At 39.1% G+C, this 19,988-nt stretch overlaps 1 protein-coding gene across 1 annotated transcript; it reads right to left on the bottom strand.

The window, feature by feature from the left end:
- Positions 1 to 1,178: 1,178 nt before the first annotated feature.
- Positions 1,179 to 18,889, bottom strand: LOC111565170 (AN1-type zinc finger protein 3-like). The gene is made up of 6 exons (XM_023265226.3): positions 18,525 to 18,889; positions 12,078 to 12,118; positions 11,020 to 11,208; positions 8,921 to 8,986; positions 6,694 to 6,909; positions 1,179 to 4,170 (listed from the first exon to the last, which is right to left on the bottom strand). Exons 1-6 carry the CDS (start codon positions 18,605 to 18,607, stop codon positions 4,016 to 4,018), a joined length of 750 nt encoding a protein of 249 aa, XP_023120994.1. The 5' UTR covers positions 18,608 to 18,889; the 3' UTR covers positions 1,179 to 4,015.
- Positions 18,890 to 19,988: the final 1,099 nt, after the last annotated feature.

The following is a 19,988-nucleotide window of genomic DNA, read 5'->3' as shown; positions in this document are numbered from 1 at the left end:
TCATTAAACCAAATACTTTTACATTTCCATGACTACCTGTGAAAAATAAAACTGTTAATATTTTGTCAGACATTTTAATACTTTGTAGTTGAATTCTTCACATTTTCTACAGCAGCTGTACGGTATTTCTCCCAACAGTACTTTCCTCAGTGTGATATAACAGGCATGCCTCTTGAACAAATTAAGTGATATTCAACCAAGTGACGCAGCCTTTGAATTACACAGTATAGTCCTGACTAAATGCGTATCTTACAAATCTGCAGCATGATGCTCCTTATTAAAACCCATTTAAGAAGTATGTCTGCTGCATTTTCAGAATCTGACCTCAGTTGTCCACATGTGGCTCATTTATTTGCATAATGAATAAGGAAGGAACACTCTCTGAGCTTAAGTGGATGTAACGTCTCAGGTGTAATTACAGACATGCTAACACACTGATGAATACTGTATAAATTTAATAAGACTAATAAATGACTAACATTGCATTGGATAAGACCAGCTCTGCCTGGGAGAAAAGCCTATGATGCATTAGGCAGTGAAAGTGATCCCAAGCTTACTTTGGACATCATTAACCTCTATTGCATTTATAGTATATCTGAGAAGATTCTGGCTCTAACCTCAAATTCAAACTGGTGCCTGCTTTTTAAAGTAGCAAGTAACAAGTCAGTGCTTTCTTCAACTGTGTGGTATAAATAGTGGCATGAGTGTGTCTGAGAGAAAGTGATAGCAGTGGCGACATGAAGGCAGCGATAAGCGAGAGAGACAAAGCTTTTAACAAGGCTCCTCAATACAAGCATGGTGTCTATAACTGATGGTAGCCAATCAAAGCGGCGAGAATGGCAGGCTTCCTTGTTTGTTGAGCTGTAAGGAGATTACTTACCACCGGCCATATCTTATCCTCCAAATCCCACTCTAACACTCGGCAGCCTCCAGCAAATACAGATCTCTTGCTCCTTGTTGCCACCCAGTCCTGGCGCTGTTCTTTATCCTGAGTGTCAGGATATAATCAAGACAACAAAGAACACAAAGGAGAGTACAGACAGTGACAAATAGAACAAAGACAGGGCTTTGGAAAGCCTGAAGGGGACTTAAAGCTAAGTATTCCAGTCAAATTTAAAAAATCAAAAACAGCAAAATATGTGCTTCTCTTTAGAAATAAATAGACAGTGTCAGTAAAATATTTTTTCCTATTTCAAGGATCTCAGTATTTATCTTTAACATACATTGTATAGATTTCAGAGAACACAGAAAGAGTCCAAAGTGGATCATAGATATTTAACATCTGTTTTTGCAAACAAAAAGTACATCAAATAAATATTGCCTTATTAGTTCTTAGAAATCTTGATCCAAGGTCGGACACCAAAGCCTAGAAACTGAAGGAACGCATTGATAATGTTTTTTCTGAAGTTTCAATCACCTTGGCACAGAAGAAACTTTTCAAAACTACTTCAAATTTACATGCTACCTTCCATAGTTCTGACTCAGTCAGGGTGAAGAGGAGGGTAAGAGATTACACTCCAGCTGGCAGCTGACCAACTTCAACATATGAAGCAGTCTTTTGATCATGGCTACATATGTTTTCTTTTTCACAACATTAATTAGTACAGCCAACCCACGAGACTCATCGCTGCCATCAGAAGCCTCTTTAGTCAAAATTCCCCCATTAGCAAGCACACATGTTCACACACAAACACACTCACTGAAACAGATTTGGTAAGTAAATGAGAGTAGATTTATAGCAGCCCTCTGTGAGCAGTAAACAGATGTTTACATCACTATAAAACTTGGCAGGCTGTTAAGACATGCAAGAGATCCAACAGCATGTTGCAAGAAGGCCTAACCCGCCTCACCTCACACATGCACTCATTAAAAATATATATTATGCCAAGTGCATATAGCTTTTCATCTTAAATTTGTTCTTCCAATGTGTGACTGCAAAATCAGCTCCGAATAGAAGATAAACTGATGAAAAAAACACTAAATTCTACAAAACAATCCATTTTCACATCCATTATGTCAGTAAGTACACCAGAGATGTTCGTATTTTGTCTAATCCAGTTTATTCTTTCTGAGTAAAAGAAAAAAATGTTGGAAAGGGGAAGCAAAAAGTAAAGCAAAAGAAACAAAAATATAGAATTTTCCACATTCACCTTCCCCCTTTATAACCACGTTACAACCGAAAATGCAGCACTACACTTAAGTGTAAGTAAATCTGAAACGCAAAAGAGGTTAAATAAGGTTTTCTTTAAGATACACAATATTCATTCATTATGCATTTTCCGTTCATTCCTTCCATAGTCCACCAGGAAAATGTTTGGAAGGTAATTATTTGCTGATTTTCACTTTCAGCACATTGCCAACCCCAGCGCTATTCCCTCATCCATAGTATCACAAGAAAGAGTGGGGAAGGGAGACAGAGAGGGTGAAATAAGGAAAAATAGAGCAATCAATACAGGGAAAGATGAGAAAAACAAAATGAAAGGAAGAAGAAGGAGAATGCATGTGATCGCATCATGCTGGCTGGAAATCATAACATGTAGTAAAGGATATCAAAGTATCGGTGAAAGGAGTGAAAATCACAAAATCATTAAGTCTTGCTTCAAAGCTGGCACCAAAAATCACCTTTAGAATGTGGATAACTGAAACAAAGGCCTGGAACAATATTAGAGACCTGAACAGCCATCTCAATCCCAAACAGGAACCTCTGAGTTTGCTATTGCAGCTTCAGTCCAAACTCAAAGTGTACAGCAATGTTTGATTTTACCTGTTTGTGCTCAGCATGAACAACAGCTGAGCACATAAAATAACACAAAGGAGTCGAACTGTGAGTATTTGCAAAACTATAGTAATGTGTGACAATGCAGACATTCCAGGTCCATTCAGAGATCAAAAGCACACTTTGTCTCTCATGTCCTGCAAATTTTGTCTTCCTGAAGGTTGTACACATCTAGCACACACAAGCCATACACCACCCAAAAAGACTAGGGATGTGAGAAGGAAATGTCTCTATGTGGAAGAAAATAAGATGAAGACAGATGAAAAGAGGAAGACAGAGAAAATCCTCAACAAATTAGGTCTTCACCAGCCACATCCCAACACTGAAGACGGATCTGTGTGTAACCCGAGGACAACCAGTTCGCTGTTCCCACCACCATTATGTGTGTCTGAGTCCAACACTTGCTGCAAGTTCTGAAAATGGGCTTAAGAGTATCCCGACTGCCATCAAAAATTAAATCAAAGGAGTAAATGGTGTCTTGTAGAGCAGGAGAGAAGGATGCAAGTTGGTAGGAAGGTTGAGCTTCAGTATCCTGAGGTGGATGATTAACAGGTGTTTGTGTTTCTAAAGGTTTAGGATTATAGGTGATGGGTGGCCAGGGGGTAAGACCCTGACTTTAACTGAGGCTGTCTAGCTTGTTTGCTTCACAAAGTCTAAGCCTGGCGCAGGGTACAAAGCAGCTCTGGTCTGATTTTGAGGTAAAGAGCACAGTCTATAAACAGCGCCAACGTGTAGATGAAGGGTATCCATTTCTTTCTCCTCCTCTTCATCATTCTTTGCATCTTTTGAATTTTCTTCTCTGAGGTAAAGAGTATATCCTGGCTTCCAAGTTAAGCATTAGTATAAAGCATTGTATTTCTTCTCTTCATCATTTTTTTCATTCTTACTCCATTCACACCTGCGTAGTCAAGAGCTTGCAAAAAAAACGTGAGGAAATCATGTATTTCCTTTGCTCTCTATAGTTCTGTCATTCCTGGGTTTGTCTTTTTCCAAAATCCAACTTAGCAGCAGGGATATGATGAAGCCAACAGAGGCAGGAAACAAGCAGGATATCTGTAACTGTGGGATTTAAAAAGAGCTAACTTAAGTTTAAAAAACAAAACAAAACAGTGGAGATTTGTATCCAAAAAACCTGCAAAAATCCTGAAAAAACAAGGTGAGAAGAAGAAGAAAATCATATCCCTGTTAGTGCTGACACACTGTCTGAACACGGAGATTCATCTGAGGGGGAACGGCTGCTCAAGAGCACTCCTCCCCGATGCGCTGGCATGAGCGGCCCACCTTGCGGTCGAGCTTCACCATCTTGAGGACGGCCTCCTGACGCCCACGACCCAGGTGGTCAAACAGACACTCGTGCTGCTCTGGAAGTCGGTGGAGCATGCAGAAGACATAACCTGGAGGGAGGGAGGTGGGGTTGTGGGTGTAGAGAGACAGAAAACGGTCAATTTGCTGCATTTACTGAACATACAAACATTACTGCTGTAACTGAAAAACAAAGCACAAAAAGAAAAATATACAACTTAATAAATCAAAAAGTCACAAAGGAGTATGTTACATTAACTATAAACATACAAGATGTACTGTGAGTGCCAGTACCTTCAGATGTCAGTAAACATCTCAGTAAATACGCATTTTAAATTACAAAGGGCAGACAATATGTACTGCCTGCAGCCATGCCTTTGTAAAAAGCCTTTGTACCAAAGAAGACATTCTACTTGATAGCTTCCTCTTTTGACTCCATTCAGCAGACAACCCTCATCTCTCTCATTGACTCTCTGTCTCTACTGTAGCACTTTCAACAAAAGGCCCTGCCACTGTAGGAGGCTCGTTAAGCTCAGAGAAGCTCGTTAGCTCTCATCATCTTAAATTCATTCATTAATACACATAATAATACTGCTGTCATTCAATAAGTGGTGATTAAAAGCCCAGTTTGACAGCTGGTTTCTATGCAATTAAAAGCTACGACACACGAATGGAGTGGAAAAGAGAAAGTTGCATAACGCTGGACGTTACTTTGCCCCATTAGAAGACCACAAATAAAAATTTTCTACCAGGCGTACTGCTGACATTTTGCGACTTAATGGTGAATCGAGTTGTTTTAAAACATTAATGAGTAGGGAAGAAATTTGGCCATTTCAGAATGTTTTGGGGTAAATCCATGTGTGTATGATAAGTTTCAAGTTGCTTAAAGATTTAGCATGAAACTCAATTTGTCTTAAACATTTACTTTACCTGAAGGTAAAAATGAAAAATGTAGGAAGAAAAGCTAAATAATGTACAGATTTAGGAGAAAACTCTTACACTAAGTTACACAAGGTATACAAACACAATGTGATGCCTTGTCCATAATGACATCCTCGATGCCTGGACAAATCAGCCCCTACTTCTGGCTTCATATAGATATGGCTTTACTGGCTACACCTGCAACCTGCCATTCTTGGTTAGAAATGCAGAGGATGAAGACCACCTCCCTGAATAATGTCTGTTCCTTGGCCATTCACTGTTCTTCCTGGATGCTCCTGGTGGATGAGTCTCTTAATACAACCTCTACTGAATAAGTGAGTCACCAATTATTGTGGTTATGGACTTTAGATAAAAGATTAATTATTTACAGTAAACGGCCAACATGAAGCATGGTTCAGAGGAAAATAAACGCATCCACAGTGTTGTTATAATATTGTTTTAGACTGCATTAATATTTACTGAAACCACAACTTATCTTCACATTTTGGAATAAGGTCAGTAGGCCAACAAGAATATTGATTTTGTTGACCAAGCCTGGTCATATCCATCTAAGAGGTGCATTCATTACATAAACTCAAAATCAGTTAGTGGTTGTGGGGAAAATATATGAGTGTTTCTCAGTCAGAAATTCTACGACAGATGCTTGCATGTTAAATGAGAATGGAAATAGGAAAGGTCCCACTTTTGTTGAGCCTCCACATCAGGAGATATGCCTTAATTAGCTGTTTAACTCCAGTGCTTTTACTCTCTATCATACTAACACCTAGCAAGATGAATATTAGAGGCACTGTGCAACAGCAGAAGCCTACCGAGCGTGACAGCATTGGATCAGAATCTCTGCTGGAGCTATCTTTTCTCCCCCATTTACAATCTGAAAAGCATTCATGCTTTCAACTCATTATCAGACCTTCTTGGCTTACACTGTGGAACATTCTGCAGAACCATTAGCAAAGTAATCTGCAATTACCGCAATAGCCAGAAATCACTATAATTGCCACCATTTCCCCTTTTGGTCTGCGAAAAGCATGTTTTCATAGTAAGCACTGGACTATTAAGGATGGATGGCCCATGCATTAAGCAGTGTCTGGTGGAAAAAAAAAGGCAAGTCAATTTCCAATTTAGGAATTATTGCATTGGTTTAAGCAGATTGGTCTTTAAGCAGTGAAGAGCAGTGATTTTTTTAAGTACTTTAATTTGTATGCAAACAAGTTGATTAGCAAACCAAGTATTGGTTTAAACTGCATTAGTGTTTGTGGTAATTGGCTTATGCTTTCTGTGCAATGTGACACATTCAGGCTTTTATGTAATGGTCCCCGAAGGCTCGCAAAAGAACTCTGGTCATCGACATTTCTTTCAACACACCAACACATGCCCAGGTAATATAAGCGTTTCTCTGTGTTGAATGTAAAATTAACAAACTATGACCAGGTTGACCAAAATATGTTTCTGTATTTATGAGGCCAACAATAATCACTGCAACAGTCATTAAATACCTCATTCGCATGCAAGGCACACAAGTGAGGACTTTAATAATAGCTTGCACTACATAATGAATGTATTTAATGCATACGCTGCGGTGTGTGAGTGGATCTGTTCGTGTATGAACTGTATGCATGTCTCTTCTTGGGTCACACAATGCTGAAGTTTAGGCGTACAGAGATGTGTCATCATACCACAACGACAGGAACCCAGCTCTTGCTGTACCAGCTCCAGTTTGGTTTGGCAGCGATGGCAACGTTTGCGGCTCCGCTGTTTAGAGCCACTGCGAGACGAGGATGACGACGATGATGCAGACAAAGATGATAATGATGACGAGGACTCCTCACCCTCTGGGACCTCACCCACTCTTGCTCGCTTCTCAGGTGAAACATCACTTTCTGACTCTGAGGCTGGAGACACATACACACAGGCGCACAAAATGAAAGGAAAAGACTATCAGCTGCAATCACTGAGCTTCTCAACTGGAACTCCACAGTCAACATACTAAGTATTTTTCACAAATGTAAGAAAACAATCAATAGGAGTTTGTCACTATACTACTTATGCACTGAGCAATTTGAGATCAGGAGCCACACCAAACCAGCATTCACAAAACTGTATAGTAACACCTTAATAGGTCAACAGTGGGTATCCAGCAATTTTATTCTAGATGATGCAGTTACACATCTCTATCTCACCTGTCTATACTATACTAATCAACAATAGGCAATTTAACGAAAATCAGGTTTGTAGTAATTTAGCAATTTATAATGCATCCATTTTCTGTTAGAGATACAAAAGCATGTAAAGGCTAACCAGCCTTCTGAAAAGATTTTGAATGATTATATCTACCAATATAGTTGGAAATCTCATCTCCATCTTTTGTCACTCTCCAGTGCACAGAATAATTTCTTTAAAAAAAGCATTAATTTCAAGTGTGTCCAGGACTGCAGCTTGACTAGACTTTCAACACAAAACCTCAGCCCTCTAACAAGACATGATTTAGTCCAGTGTGCAACTGGGAGACAGTAGATGATGGCACACTGAGGCAAAAACTCTTCTCTGTGTTAAATAAAAGAAAGAGATTAATAGCTCTCCTGCATTAGATTACAAGCAATCCAGCGTCTCAGACAATAGGAACAAGGAGAGAGCTTCCGCTGGTTGGCTGGAATTTCAACTCCGCTTTTCTCATCAATCCTACAGACTTTTTCCGTGGCCCGGCCGAAATGCAGATCAGCGCTCAATAAATCTCTGAGAACTAGGCCAAGCTGAGCAGTCAGATCCCCCCTAGCCTGCCCATCGATCCCTGTATGTGCGTGAGTCTGTGTCTCTGTATATGTGCAATTGCATGTTGTGGAAAAAAAATTGCTTCCTTATTTCCTGCCTTTTGTTATCCCAGTAAATCTCTTTGGGGAATTCAGATGTGCTGACTGTAACTGTAAGTTTGTTTTTCCAAAAACATGAAAAAGATACTGAAGCCAAGGCATTTGTACTACAAAGTGACAGATAATTGAATTCGCCTTTAATTTAAGAACGCAAAAGTTTGCACAAAAGACTCAGTAAAGCCCAAGTGTATCCAGGCTTTAAATGAAAATATAGACTCCCTATTTAGAGAAACTGTAAAAAGTGAAAAACCAACTCAGCCAACATTAAAAGGCAGAGATGATGCTGAGTTCATGTGTGTTGTGGTGTGATGCGCACATGATCCCGCTGCATTAGACAGGGGATCAACATGTTCACATGTGCTGCCTTGTCTACTCTGCAGCTGTCTTAAGCCATATGTGACTGTAGCAGGTTGTGTCAACCACAGGTGAAAGGACAATAAAAGGGAATCTATACTAGCAGAGAGTCAGTAGTGTGTTTTAGACCCTGTTCAGCTCATTTCAATCTATACCACTGACAATGCTGCAGGCTACACCAGCTCCACGCATGCATGTGTCAGCTCTGCCAGAATCCTGTCACCGTGTTCTGTTTCATCTTTAATAATTCAAGTCTATTTTTTTTCATCTATGGACTCACATACACACCTTGCAGTGATGTGACGATACTAACCACTGAGCTAGAAGACTCTTTTCTGTGTGCCCTTTGCAATTTTAAATCTCTATGGAACGTCTACATTTCATTCTGTGTCACTACTACATATGTATTTATATTCATAATCTTCATTCACTCTAGTAGCTCTAGTGACTGCATGATTGGCTTTACATTTGCATGCTCTGGCAGACACGCTCTGTTGCTTCCCCTGTATCCTTCCCTCACTATGCTGTTTCTCCTGGAAGAACAATTAACGTAGCCATTCTAGATCAATTCGCTGCTGTTGATGCTGCTGGGTCCTCCAATCTAAGCTGCTTAAGTGGACATGACAAGCACACAATGAAAAAGCACAATAATGGGCATTGTAGCAGTAGAGCTGAGACATACCTGAGTTAAATGAACGTTTCGTGGGAGTGGATAGTGAACCCAAGACTCTGTCTGTGCTGGATACCCCTGAAGGAGAAAATATGTGAAGAAAAGGAAGGGAAAGGGAGCAGAGATAAGACAGGACAGTAAGAGAAAAAAGGAGGACATAAGAGCATTAGATTCGTCATTTTTAGACATGATTATAATATCTCTCAACAGCAAAATAAATAATTTACCATATTTTTCAGACTATAAGTCGCTCCGGAGTATAAGTCACACCAGTCAAAAAATGCATCATGAATAAGAAAAATATATATATAAGTCGCATTGCACTATAAGTCGTATTTTTTGGGAAATTTATTTTACAAAATCTGTGTTTATCCGACTCATCTGCCTGACCGTCAAGCTGAAAGCGCGGTCATGTGACCACGTAGTGGCCCGCTGAAGCCCGAGTGCAGTCATGTGACAATGTTGTGGTCCGCTAGTGACCGCCCGCCGTCCGTGTGATTTTCAGATACAGCGCGTTTACGTGCGGGAAAATCGCATACAGTGGACACGCGGCTTCAGTTGTCTATAAGTTAATGTTTAAAATAATTTTCAGTGGTACAGGAGTAGCAGATGCCGGTAGTTGTCACAAGCCTGGAGTGCCCTCTCAGGGCTGTAGGTAATGTTTACTCCTTGGTCATGTCGGTCAGTGTGAAATAACATTCAAGAACATGTGAAATTATGTATTTTAATATATACAAGCCGCACCTGAGTATAAGTCGATGGACCAGCCAAACTATGAAAAAAAGTGCGACTTATAATCGGGAAAATACAGTACGATTAATAATTTTTAAATTAGGGAAGAAAATTGAAAATAGCATAAACAGTCCCAAAATAAGTGCCAAGCATAGAAGCCACTGAGCTGTGTTAAAAATAAAAAAAATTGATATACTGCACCAGATTGACATTTTGGTTGTAATGTTAGGGTACCCTAGAGTTTACAATCCTAAGGGTCTGAAGACAAAAACTGTTAGAGAATCTACTGGTGGTTGTTTGGGTACACAGGTACTGTTTTCCACATGGCAGCAGGATGAAAAGACCATGACTGGGATGTGTGGAATCCTTTATTATGCTGTTAGCTTTTCCCCCTCCCAACAGCAACTATGATAGTTGCATGTGTACAGTCTGAAGCCAGCCAAAAGACAGCTGACAGTGGGTGAGAAAACAAGATTAGAGTTGTAACAAAATGTGTGTTGGATGATCCAACTGTTCCTGACCCTGTTTAAAAAGTTGTGGCAAAGTAAGGAATAACTGAATGCAAGTAAGTCAAATTTACTCGTTTCCCTTTAATAAGTATGTATTCTGCAATTTATGCCTTGAATTTTCCTTGAATGGGGAGATTAAACGTTTCCTTGGGGCAGTATTTATTCCTCGAGACAATTAAACTTGGAACATCAACATATTTTAGCATTAGCCGCATCAATAAGCAAACATTAATGAATTTGTTTGTCAATTTAAGAGTTAATTCCAAGCCTGTTCAAGGGGTGCTTTTATTTTTAGCTAAATAATGTCATGCAGTTCTGTATTATTTAAAAATATCTCCTGTTGTAACAGTGGACCAGGTAAGTGTGGGAATTTTTTCACCAGTTCTGCACATCCATTTGGTATCCACTTTATTGTCCTGTCCTGAATTGGCCTCCACAAATAACCTTGTCACTGTATAGCCATGACGGATGTCCTGGCAATTGTAGGTGTCCTCTTAAAACCTTCACTTCTGAATAGATACCCTTTCCTATCATTTTCTCTATCTGTGCCATGAGGACAAATATAGCCAGGGCAGGGGCACTGCAGCTGCTGCTGCTTCAGCTGGCAGAAACTAATAGAAGTCTCCTACGGAAAGATGCCCTCAACTAAAAGCTACAATATTCTGGTTTTGACCACTAAAAGTGAGAGTTTGTGCAATAAAACACACTTGAAAATTTGCAGCTGCCAAGGCATACATTACTTCAGCGAATAGCACAAACATTACAAACCAAGCAGACCGTGTTACATAGTGTTGATGTTGTACATTTCAGAGCAGGAAAGCTCCACCATCCACAGGTACAAACAAACCTCCTGATTAACTGCTGTCTTACCGTCCTGAACAGGTACAGAGGTCGCTCCCGTCTCTCCAGGCAGAGGGTCTTCTGATGCATTAGGCATTGACATCAGGGACTGACTGATGCTGCTGTTCGTTTCATTACAGAAGATATCTGCTTGACTGCTGCTGGTGCTGGAAGAGGCCTTTGGGGCACAATCCTCGTTTGGCTGTTTCTTTTGAATGTCTATGAGAAAAATGACATTGTGAAACATTTTGGAGTATCTGTGTGCACGTTTCATTTTATCTACTGTCTTTTGTGTATGAATGTTTGAGTCATAGGTCAATAGGTCAAACAAGTGTTGCATAGTGGTGCATGTTTGGTCATAGCGGTGGTACACTAACAGAGTTTGTTCAAATGTTATGTAAATGGGAAAAGTTTTCTCCTCATATTTCTGGCACTGATTTTGTAAGAGGATGGGATGGAGCGAGGCCGTACAAAATATTCTGGTGAGACTTCTGAGCTGCAAAAGACAAATCTCGGTCTCGGCACCAGTATACCCAACACACCTTATACTGAAAAACCCTCAATTTTGAGCAAGAGCAAGAAAAATTAAAACAGTCTAATTTCTTTCTGTTAGTCTTGAATCGACCATCTCAAGTCATTTCTTTTCTAGAAATTCATCATAAAAGGGATTAAGTGAGATTTAAGTGAGATTTATATGCATTTTTTTTTTGGGATACTATGCAACACAGACACTAAATATATATATAAAAATCTCTCTCTCTCTCTCTCTCTCTCTCTCTCTCTCTCTCTCTCTCTCTCTCTCTCTCTCTCTCTCTCTCTCTCTCTCTCTCTCTCTCTCTCTCTCTCTCTCTCTCTCTCTCTCTCTCTCTCTCTCTCTCTCTCTCTCTCTCTCTCTCTCTCTCTCTCTCTCTCTCTCTCTCTCTCTCTCTCTCTCTCTCTCTCTCTCTCTCTCTCTCTCTCTCTCTCTCTCTCTCTCTCTCTCTCTCTCTCTCTCTCTATATATATATATATATATATATATATATATATATATACACACATATATAAATAGACACAAGATAAGTTAATCAAACAGAACAGCAACTTACCTGCAAAACATTTTGAGCAGAGATTCATAGTTTTGCTCGACCTGGAAAAAAGAGAGAATGCAAGAGTGTTATTCAAGCAGTTTGTATAAGAGAACAAAAAATGCAAAGTGGGATGCAAGAAAATGCCAGTGCCTTTGGCTGGTGGGTATCCACACAGCAAGAGTAACAACGTGTTTCCATGACCGCAAGTCACAGCCTGAGACTTTATTTTTCACTTGGGATCCTGGCAGTGAAAAATTCAAGATAAGAAGTGTGATCCGGGCTACAGCTCTAAATTATTCACAGAATCCAAAGCTGCCATACTACAGTATGAGGCTGTCGAGCCTTGTGTAGCAGATGAAATCAAGGGCAAAATCAAGCGAGGAGTGACTTTTATTCAAAGCTTTTTCATTGCACAGTCTATTAAAGAGTATTACAAATATTAATTCTAATAACAAAGCTGCCCATTTATTTTATGCATTACATGTATTTCAGTCAGACATTCATTCAAGTATATCATTTTTAGCAAATACTTGTCATCAGCCGATTCTTAGAAAACAAGCTTGCACATGATGAATGTACAATAAATATAACTCTGAAGACGTGTTAGACTGCTGGCTGCTAGAGAAAGGTGAGCCTCTATGAATATCTAAACACCAAGCTATTGTTCTCACGAGCTGTTTTACCAAACTTGAACTAAATGCACATAAATATGACAGTTACAGTCATCAGGTGGCTCATTGTTGCTATTGATAATTATATGTGCAAGTAAATACATTTGAGTTTGTTTGTTTTTTTTACATATAAACTTTATTCATTTGGAATATAAAATGTAGACTCATTGGTAGATAAGTTTTTGATTCTTCCTGTTCTTTGTGGTCACAAACTGCTTTGTGAAGCTTTTAAATGAGCTGAATAAAGTGATCTGTTGTTCCAGTTTATTATACCTATATCTATATCTGTGAGGAGTTTACTCCTATGATATAATTATCTATAATATACTCATGGCGTAGGGTTAGGGTTATCATAGGTACAAGTCCATGGTCAGCTGTCACTACATTACCTGCACATTTGATTCTTTGCAATGCAGTAGTAGCACGGTTTAAAGTAACAGTATGATAAATCAAGGTGATTCGATTTCGCAAACTACTAAATTGTGATGTAAATGTAAAGGCTCTTAGGCTGTGTGTTTGTAATGTATACAGCTAACAAGACAACTGCTCAGCTAATCTGATGAAGAGTAGCAACAAATAGAGAAAATTAAAAACCTCATTAACTTGCCCTGTTTACCAACTACAAAAGCTTCATCAGTACAGCTGAGTCATTTGTGTATTTCAATGGAAATGTTCTTACTGTTTCCTTAACATAGTTTTCCCTTCTTGATCTCGGATAAAGACCTTTGATTAAAAAAAAAGCTATTGTGGAGTCGATCACTGAAGCCTTGCTGATTTCAGTGGCACAGCTCTTTCACAACAGATGGCTCTGGCTTTCCTCTGAGAAGGCTCCTCTCATTTCCTCCCCAGCCCTCGTCCTTACTGTCTGTGCATTGAGCGTGACGGTCGCTGCTATCAGTCACATTCTATTTATTTTGGGCGCTTCGATGCACACCTTTGTCCTCATTTCTAAATGTAGGGTCAGCTGCAGTCAACCTGTGGGCTGTCTGGCAGTCTGCTGGTGTGTAGTCTTGGGTATAAAACAGAAAGGAGGAAGGAAGAAGTTAGGATAGAGGAGACACCTCATAATTAGACACAGGCGGGGAGGAAGCCAATGCTCGGTAAACAACAAGTCATATCCTGTTTATCAGCCTTACAAATCAGAGGTAATCAAACCACAGATTCATTAAGGAAATAAAGGGGATGGGAAAGTCTGAGAGAAACTATGTAGGAAAGAAACTCTATGGTTGTTAAGCTGAGTGAAGCCTGAACAGAGTATGCACAACCTGTCTGCTTCATAGGTGGCTCACTGCTGTTACTAATGAGAATATCTGATTGGAACAGACAGGAAGATGGGCTCCATCGCCTTGGTGATTTGGTTTGAGTGGCACAAAGGAGCAAGGGACTAAATGTTTTGAAGGAATTGGGTTCTATTAAATACTACTGCCACGGGCAGTAAAATTAAAAAAAAAAAAAAACTTGAATACAGATAAAAGTCAGCTAATAGAAAGTATTCAAAGACCAACTGTGCTTGTGAATGAATTAGTCAGAAAATGATGGCATATTTAAGGTTATTCAGGATAAAACTGACAGAGGACTACTAAACTGAGTTTCATGTTGCAGGGGAAGCAGAAATAATACCCTGTAGTTGTACATTTGCACTGGAAACACATCCTGTAGTTTGCTTTGTTGATGGGTTCTTCAATAGAAACTGTAAGGTCAGCACAAGATTGTCCATCCACCAAAGAGACAAAAAGGCAACTTGTACATCACACATCCATGTAACCCATTTCTAATTGAAATAGTATTCAGTCAAAATGAAAGAAATCCCAACTTGTAAGAAAAAAAATAGGATTACATTGTGCATAGGGATTTTAAAAGCCTGCACCAATAGTTTGAGCTAAGTTAAATATATTTGTGGCATTTTCAAACGTTTTTTATGATATATAAAGAAGAAATGTTCCTGGGAAGAATACTACTCCCAGCAGTTTAATAAAAAATTCTCTCTAAAATGTCATTAAAGGTAACTTCATTGCATTATCTTTACTACTTACGCAGCTTATTCAGTTGACCACTGCCCACAACACAGACAAGCAAATGCATTGACAACGTCTCTTCAATTAAAGTCCCGATATAAAGTCCTGATACTAACCTATGAGGTTTTAGTATATCTTTGTGGTATTTTGTAACACCTTATTGTAGTGTGGTACAAAACAATGTATTCTTCTTTGTGCAGAGTAAGAAGCCAAACTTCAGCAGTGGCAGTAAGTACTTTCAAATTGCAGTTATTGTGGTGCAAAGTAGACAATCATTTAAATCCTTTATCATTTTACTTCTGCAATGCAACCTCTGCTGGTCATGCATTCAATACTTCTATTGATCTAAAATGTTTTTGATATGAACAGCAATACAGAACTAATTAATAAACTAATCGATTAAGCAATTACTTGAGTAATCCAGCAATTTTCCATAGCCTTGGCAAGAGCAGTGCTCATTACTTTGAGTGTTAGACATCTTTTGTGCTAATATGAAATCATTAAAACAGGTTTGTGATGTAGTATTCTGGATTTTTGGAAAGCAGCCTCTTATCAGTTCATACCACACATTTAAAAATTGGCCATTGCCAGCAATAATATATGCACATCACTAAACAGGACTTCTTTCTGACAAATTGGGATTTACATTACATATATTACATGTTTTTGAAGCAAATGGATTTACCAAAAACAGACCAGGCAGTCTAATTATTTTACATACAATCTCTTTATCAGTGGAAGAAAACCCTGTATATCCAAACATGTAATGCTGCCACATGTACTACAATCATACTTCTATGTCGAGCACTGTAAATGAAATTGAACATAAAATCCTATTTGACCCTGAATCTAAATGTCACATTAAAGAAATGCTCCATCATATATGTACTTTGGAGTCAAACAGCACTGCTCACTTCAGTAACCAACACAAGCTGTGATTTTAGCATGTTTTTTTTGGGAAACAGTGTCAGGAACTGGCACATATTAATACTCAACTTACTACTACGACTATTCCGACTTATTTGAACTGGCCGGCTTTGACAAAGAGATACACAGACACATGCAGAAAATAAAATAGAAAGCAATGCAGCATTCTAAATAACACAAATAACAGCATTAAACTTGCCCTGCAGATAGCAAAAATAAGGCTCATATCTGTTACAGACATGATAAAATTAAGGTACTGCTATTAAGCTATAGATACATAGACTGAATGGGAAAATTACAAAATGACAAAACAATGTCTGTGATTACTAAATCCAACTATAGCAGGTTTATCTGCAATTGTATTCTCCTCTATCAAATCAGGTAATCTAAACAAGGCATTCAATATCCTTGCTTTATTGTGTTAAAATTTAAAAGCCTCTGCTCGAGCAGCTCCGCCAAATTAGCCTAAATCTACTCTACATGTCTCACTGAAGCTCTCTGCAGGCTCAGAGGTACCTCGCTAATACCTTAATGAGAAAAAGTGGACAAAAAAGGGAGACCCTTTTCCGTTCCCCTTGTTTCTTTGCCTCCCCCGTCGAAGATCACTTTGAGACAATCAAGCCTACTGCTTTCAGAGGAACATTACAAATGGAAGTACAAGGATTAATTTGACATCTCTTGCTAAATGTCACATGCAATTATGGCTTGTAAGGTACTGAGCACCAGTCACTGCCATACATGGTGCACCTGAATGTGCCTCTTCGAACAGGTTTGAGACAGAAAGAGGCAGGTGGAGGTCAAACATTGAGAAACAAACATATTAGTAGTGAGGGCCCTGATGATATGCAACATCCTGAAATAACTTGTGTGTCTAGTCTGCGGCATAAAAAACAAGTTTCAGGTGATTCCTTCTAAATCTTTTTAGACCCACCTCTCTCCCAGTGGCATAACATCATAGACTTTCTGTCATGTGGGTGATCAGAGCACCCAGATTCTTGCCGAACAAGGCCTGCAAGTAAGAGAACTCAAGCCTATGAGGGCGTACTATTACATTTAGGGAGAAAATGCAGGTTCAACTTGGCTTTTTTTCCTCTGTAGGATCCACTGTCACTGGCTGTGACCATAACAAGCTGGAGTTAGCCAGTACCAGTTCTCTAATTAGTGCTGTTGTACCTACAGAAGCAATAACTTAGCTTCTGCTTTGTGATTGCTACTATGGAAGAAAGTTAATTCCAATGAGTAAGAAACATGACGTCACAGATGGGGAGGCCTGTCTTTAAACAGGTGCATATTGTGATCAGGGCAGACTTGCATTTTGGCTAGAACTGTATATGCTGTAAAAAAAAAAAAAAAAAAAAAAAACACAGGAAGTTTTTTTTTTTTTTAAAGGCCAGAATTGTATATAAATGTAACCTAAAATACTTTTAATACATAGTAATAATTTGTCACAAAGAACTCGAATAGATAAATGTTGCAGTGAGTCTAGTTCACAGAAAAAAAAAAACAATCTGTCTTCATATCAACGCTGTGGCTTTCTACTTAAAAGATGCCAGCGAACTGAGAACTTGCTCAAAAAATTGAAGAATTGAGGAAATTCCTCACACTGTAACACTGGTCTCATGTGAATCTGAAAGACATTTAATGCAGAAAATGTGCAACTCTTAGTCTTTACTTTTTGTACAGTAACAAAACCCTTTTTTATGGTTTCACATGAAGCTACAGGAGGTAGGGATGCCATGACTTTGGTACAAACTCTACAGATATTTGAATCCCAGTGACCTCTGATCAGGTGATTCATTACAACTTCATGATAACAGCTATTTAGACTTTACTTACAATAACAGAAAAGTCTCTAGTAAGATCTGACAGTGTGATGATGTTCAGTTTTTCATCATTTATGTGCCCTCACCGATAAAACAGATCATTTTCTAGAATATATACACATGGTGAATCAGGTGCTTTGGTGTACTAAGGCAGCTCTTGTAGCTTATATTAATCATAATGGGAGGAAAGGACATTGTTTTCACAGGCCTGGGTGGCTGCCACATTTTTCAACTGAGCTAAAACCTGGAGGCAATAGCAAATTAATGCAGAAAGTTTGACAAATCAATCATATTTAGTCACCAGTATTTGAAAACGCTGTATATAATTAGACTACATTGTATTTAAATTTTAGTCAGGTTAGCTAATGCAAAGAGTAAACAAAAAGTAAGTCTTTCTTTAATTTTTACATACTGTTATGCATTTCTGTTTGTGTCTTAAAGCAAGAAAATAATGTCAATCAATATTTCTTTAAAATCTCAGGATCATACGACTTGTTGGGCTGGGCAGAGTTAACATTTATCCTGATGAGTACGTTGCATTGAGCCATGTGTGTCGAAACACTCATGGCTCAATGCAACGTACTCATCAGGATAAATGGGCTGATGAAATCAAAAGCAGACATACTGTCTCTATGTACCTATTCTGATGTCAGTCTGAGCTATTATGGACCACACATATCTCAGTAGAGTTGAACGACCAGTGCCTTGTCTGTGCCCACTCAGGTTTCTGATTTAATGTCTGAATTTCGCACGTTAAATATCCACTTTATTAGCGCAGTCACACCTGTCCTCTCCCCTGGAGGGCTTATCTCCATCTCCACCCTGCTTTCTCCCTGCACAGGATAAGTTTTCCGAGGCCAGCTGGTGTTAGCTAGCAGCTAAAGCTACAAAACAATGGGGAGGGGGTGATAAGAAAAGCAGCTCATCCCTGTTTGAGCTGCTAATGCTAGTGGCTACCGACTCTGCTAGCTGCTGGCAGAGAGAGAAAGCATTTGAAAAGGAAGACATTTGACAGGTTATTCGTCTTACCCCCAGAACCCACAGGGGCAGCGCGGGGGTACAACGTTAACGTTACTCGGAGGCTTGCTGCCCTCGCTCCCCGTGTCCCCCATGTCGGTCTCCCGTGTCAGGCTCTCCGCGTAGCAGGTGAATCCGTGGATGGAGTGAGGGCCTCGTAGTTAGATTCCCTTGGCTTTGACAAGTACACAGTCAACACCCGAGCCAGACTGTCCTGCGTTGTTGCGGTGTTAAATGAACGACTTGCCGACACGAGCGGCCACTGACTCGGTGAAATTCAGACCGTTTAAGTCGACATTGAGACGCCGGAGCCGTCAGAGCGAACGACGGACGGAAGCACCGGGGATCCTGGGCCGATCAGCTGGAGAGAGGAGCGAACCACTGGCGGAGAGGGGGAGTGTGTGGAGAGCTGGACGGACAAAAGTTAGGCTGGTGTGTTTGTACTGAAAATGCGGTGAGGACAAATACAAATATAATTATTATAAACACTGTACATGCTAAAACGCCGTTTGGACTCCGTAAACGACTCATTTGAACGGTTTAAATTTTGAGGAGTTATCATGGTATAATCCATACAACACCGTCTTCCTCGAAAGCCCTGAGCACTCACAGTGTGCAGTTTATTTAAATGTTTAATATTGGAAAATATGTACTACAGACAGTGTCTCCTGCAATTTACAACTTATTTTGGCTTTACGGAAATGGACCCAAATTTTAGTGGTCGTTTGATGTATTGAAGACCATTTTTTTCTGCTTCTAAGAACAAACTTATCCTACTTGCTTATTTTATATCTTAGAAATGTTCAATATGTCAAGATAATATGTTCAAAACAAATACGTTTAAGTAAAAACATGTTATGCGGTTATACGGTTAGACTACGTTTTGGTTATTATAAACACATCTTATCCATGTTAGCCCTATACAAGAAACTAAAAAAAAGTGAAACTGAAACAAGCCAAAACTGGTTACATTATTAAGCTAATGATAAGAGAAATAGTAGAGGTTTTTATGGAAAATATTGACAAAATAACAAAGAAGGAGGGTAAATTACTTGATTAATAAAGCAACAATCAAACGTGACTGAAGATAAAGGATGAATAGCAGCAGTCTATGATTTATTCTCTGTGGATTCAGTCAGTGTTTGGGCAAGAATGTTGGTGTAAGATCAAGAGTTCTCTGTTTTTATCACTTACAATGTCTCAGAATCAACAAAGCACTTGATTGCCTAAAGGGTTCAAGTCTAAGGATGCATTTGATATTGATAAAGTTATAAATATATGTCTAAGTCAACACAGTTTAAATAATCTGATAAATCTATCAATAACAATCTTCCATTTCACTTCTTCATGGAAGACTGCAGTATTGACCCTTGTCTTTAAATCAGCTGAGAGAAGTAACCCATCAAATATAGAGCCATTAGCATCCTCCCAAGAGCCTCTAAAATTGCAGAAAATGTAGTCTGTGATCAGCTAGTT

This window comes from Amphiprion ocellaris, chromosome 1, assembly GCF_022539595.1.
Source record: "Amphiprion ocellaris isolate individual 3 ecotype Okinawa chromosome 1, ASM2253959v1, whole genome shotgun sequence".
NCBI classification, from domain to species: Eukaryota; Metazoa; Chordata; class Actinopteri; family Pomacentridae; genus Amphiprion; species Amphiprion ocellaris.
Note: the sequence above shows the minus strand (reverse complement) of the source record. Positions and strands in the feature narration are given on the sequence as shown.

Excerpts from the sequence above, each read along its gene's own strand:
- LOC111565170 (XM_023265226.3), bottom strand. The coding sequence starts at position 18,607 with ATGGGGGACACGGGGAGCGAGGGCAGCAAGCCTCCGAGTAACGTTAAC. Across the intron at positions 12,119-18,524 it reads TGCCCCTGTGGGTTCTGGGG|GTCGAGCAAAACTATGAATC; the intron begins GTAAGACGAATA and ends TCTTTTTTCCAG. Across the intron at positions 8,987-11,019 it reads CTCTGTACCTGTTCAGGACG|GGGTATCCAGCACAGACAGA; the intron begins GTAAGACAGCAG and ends TTTCTCCTTCAG.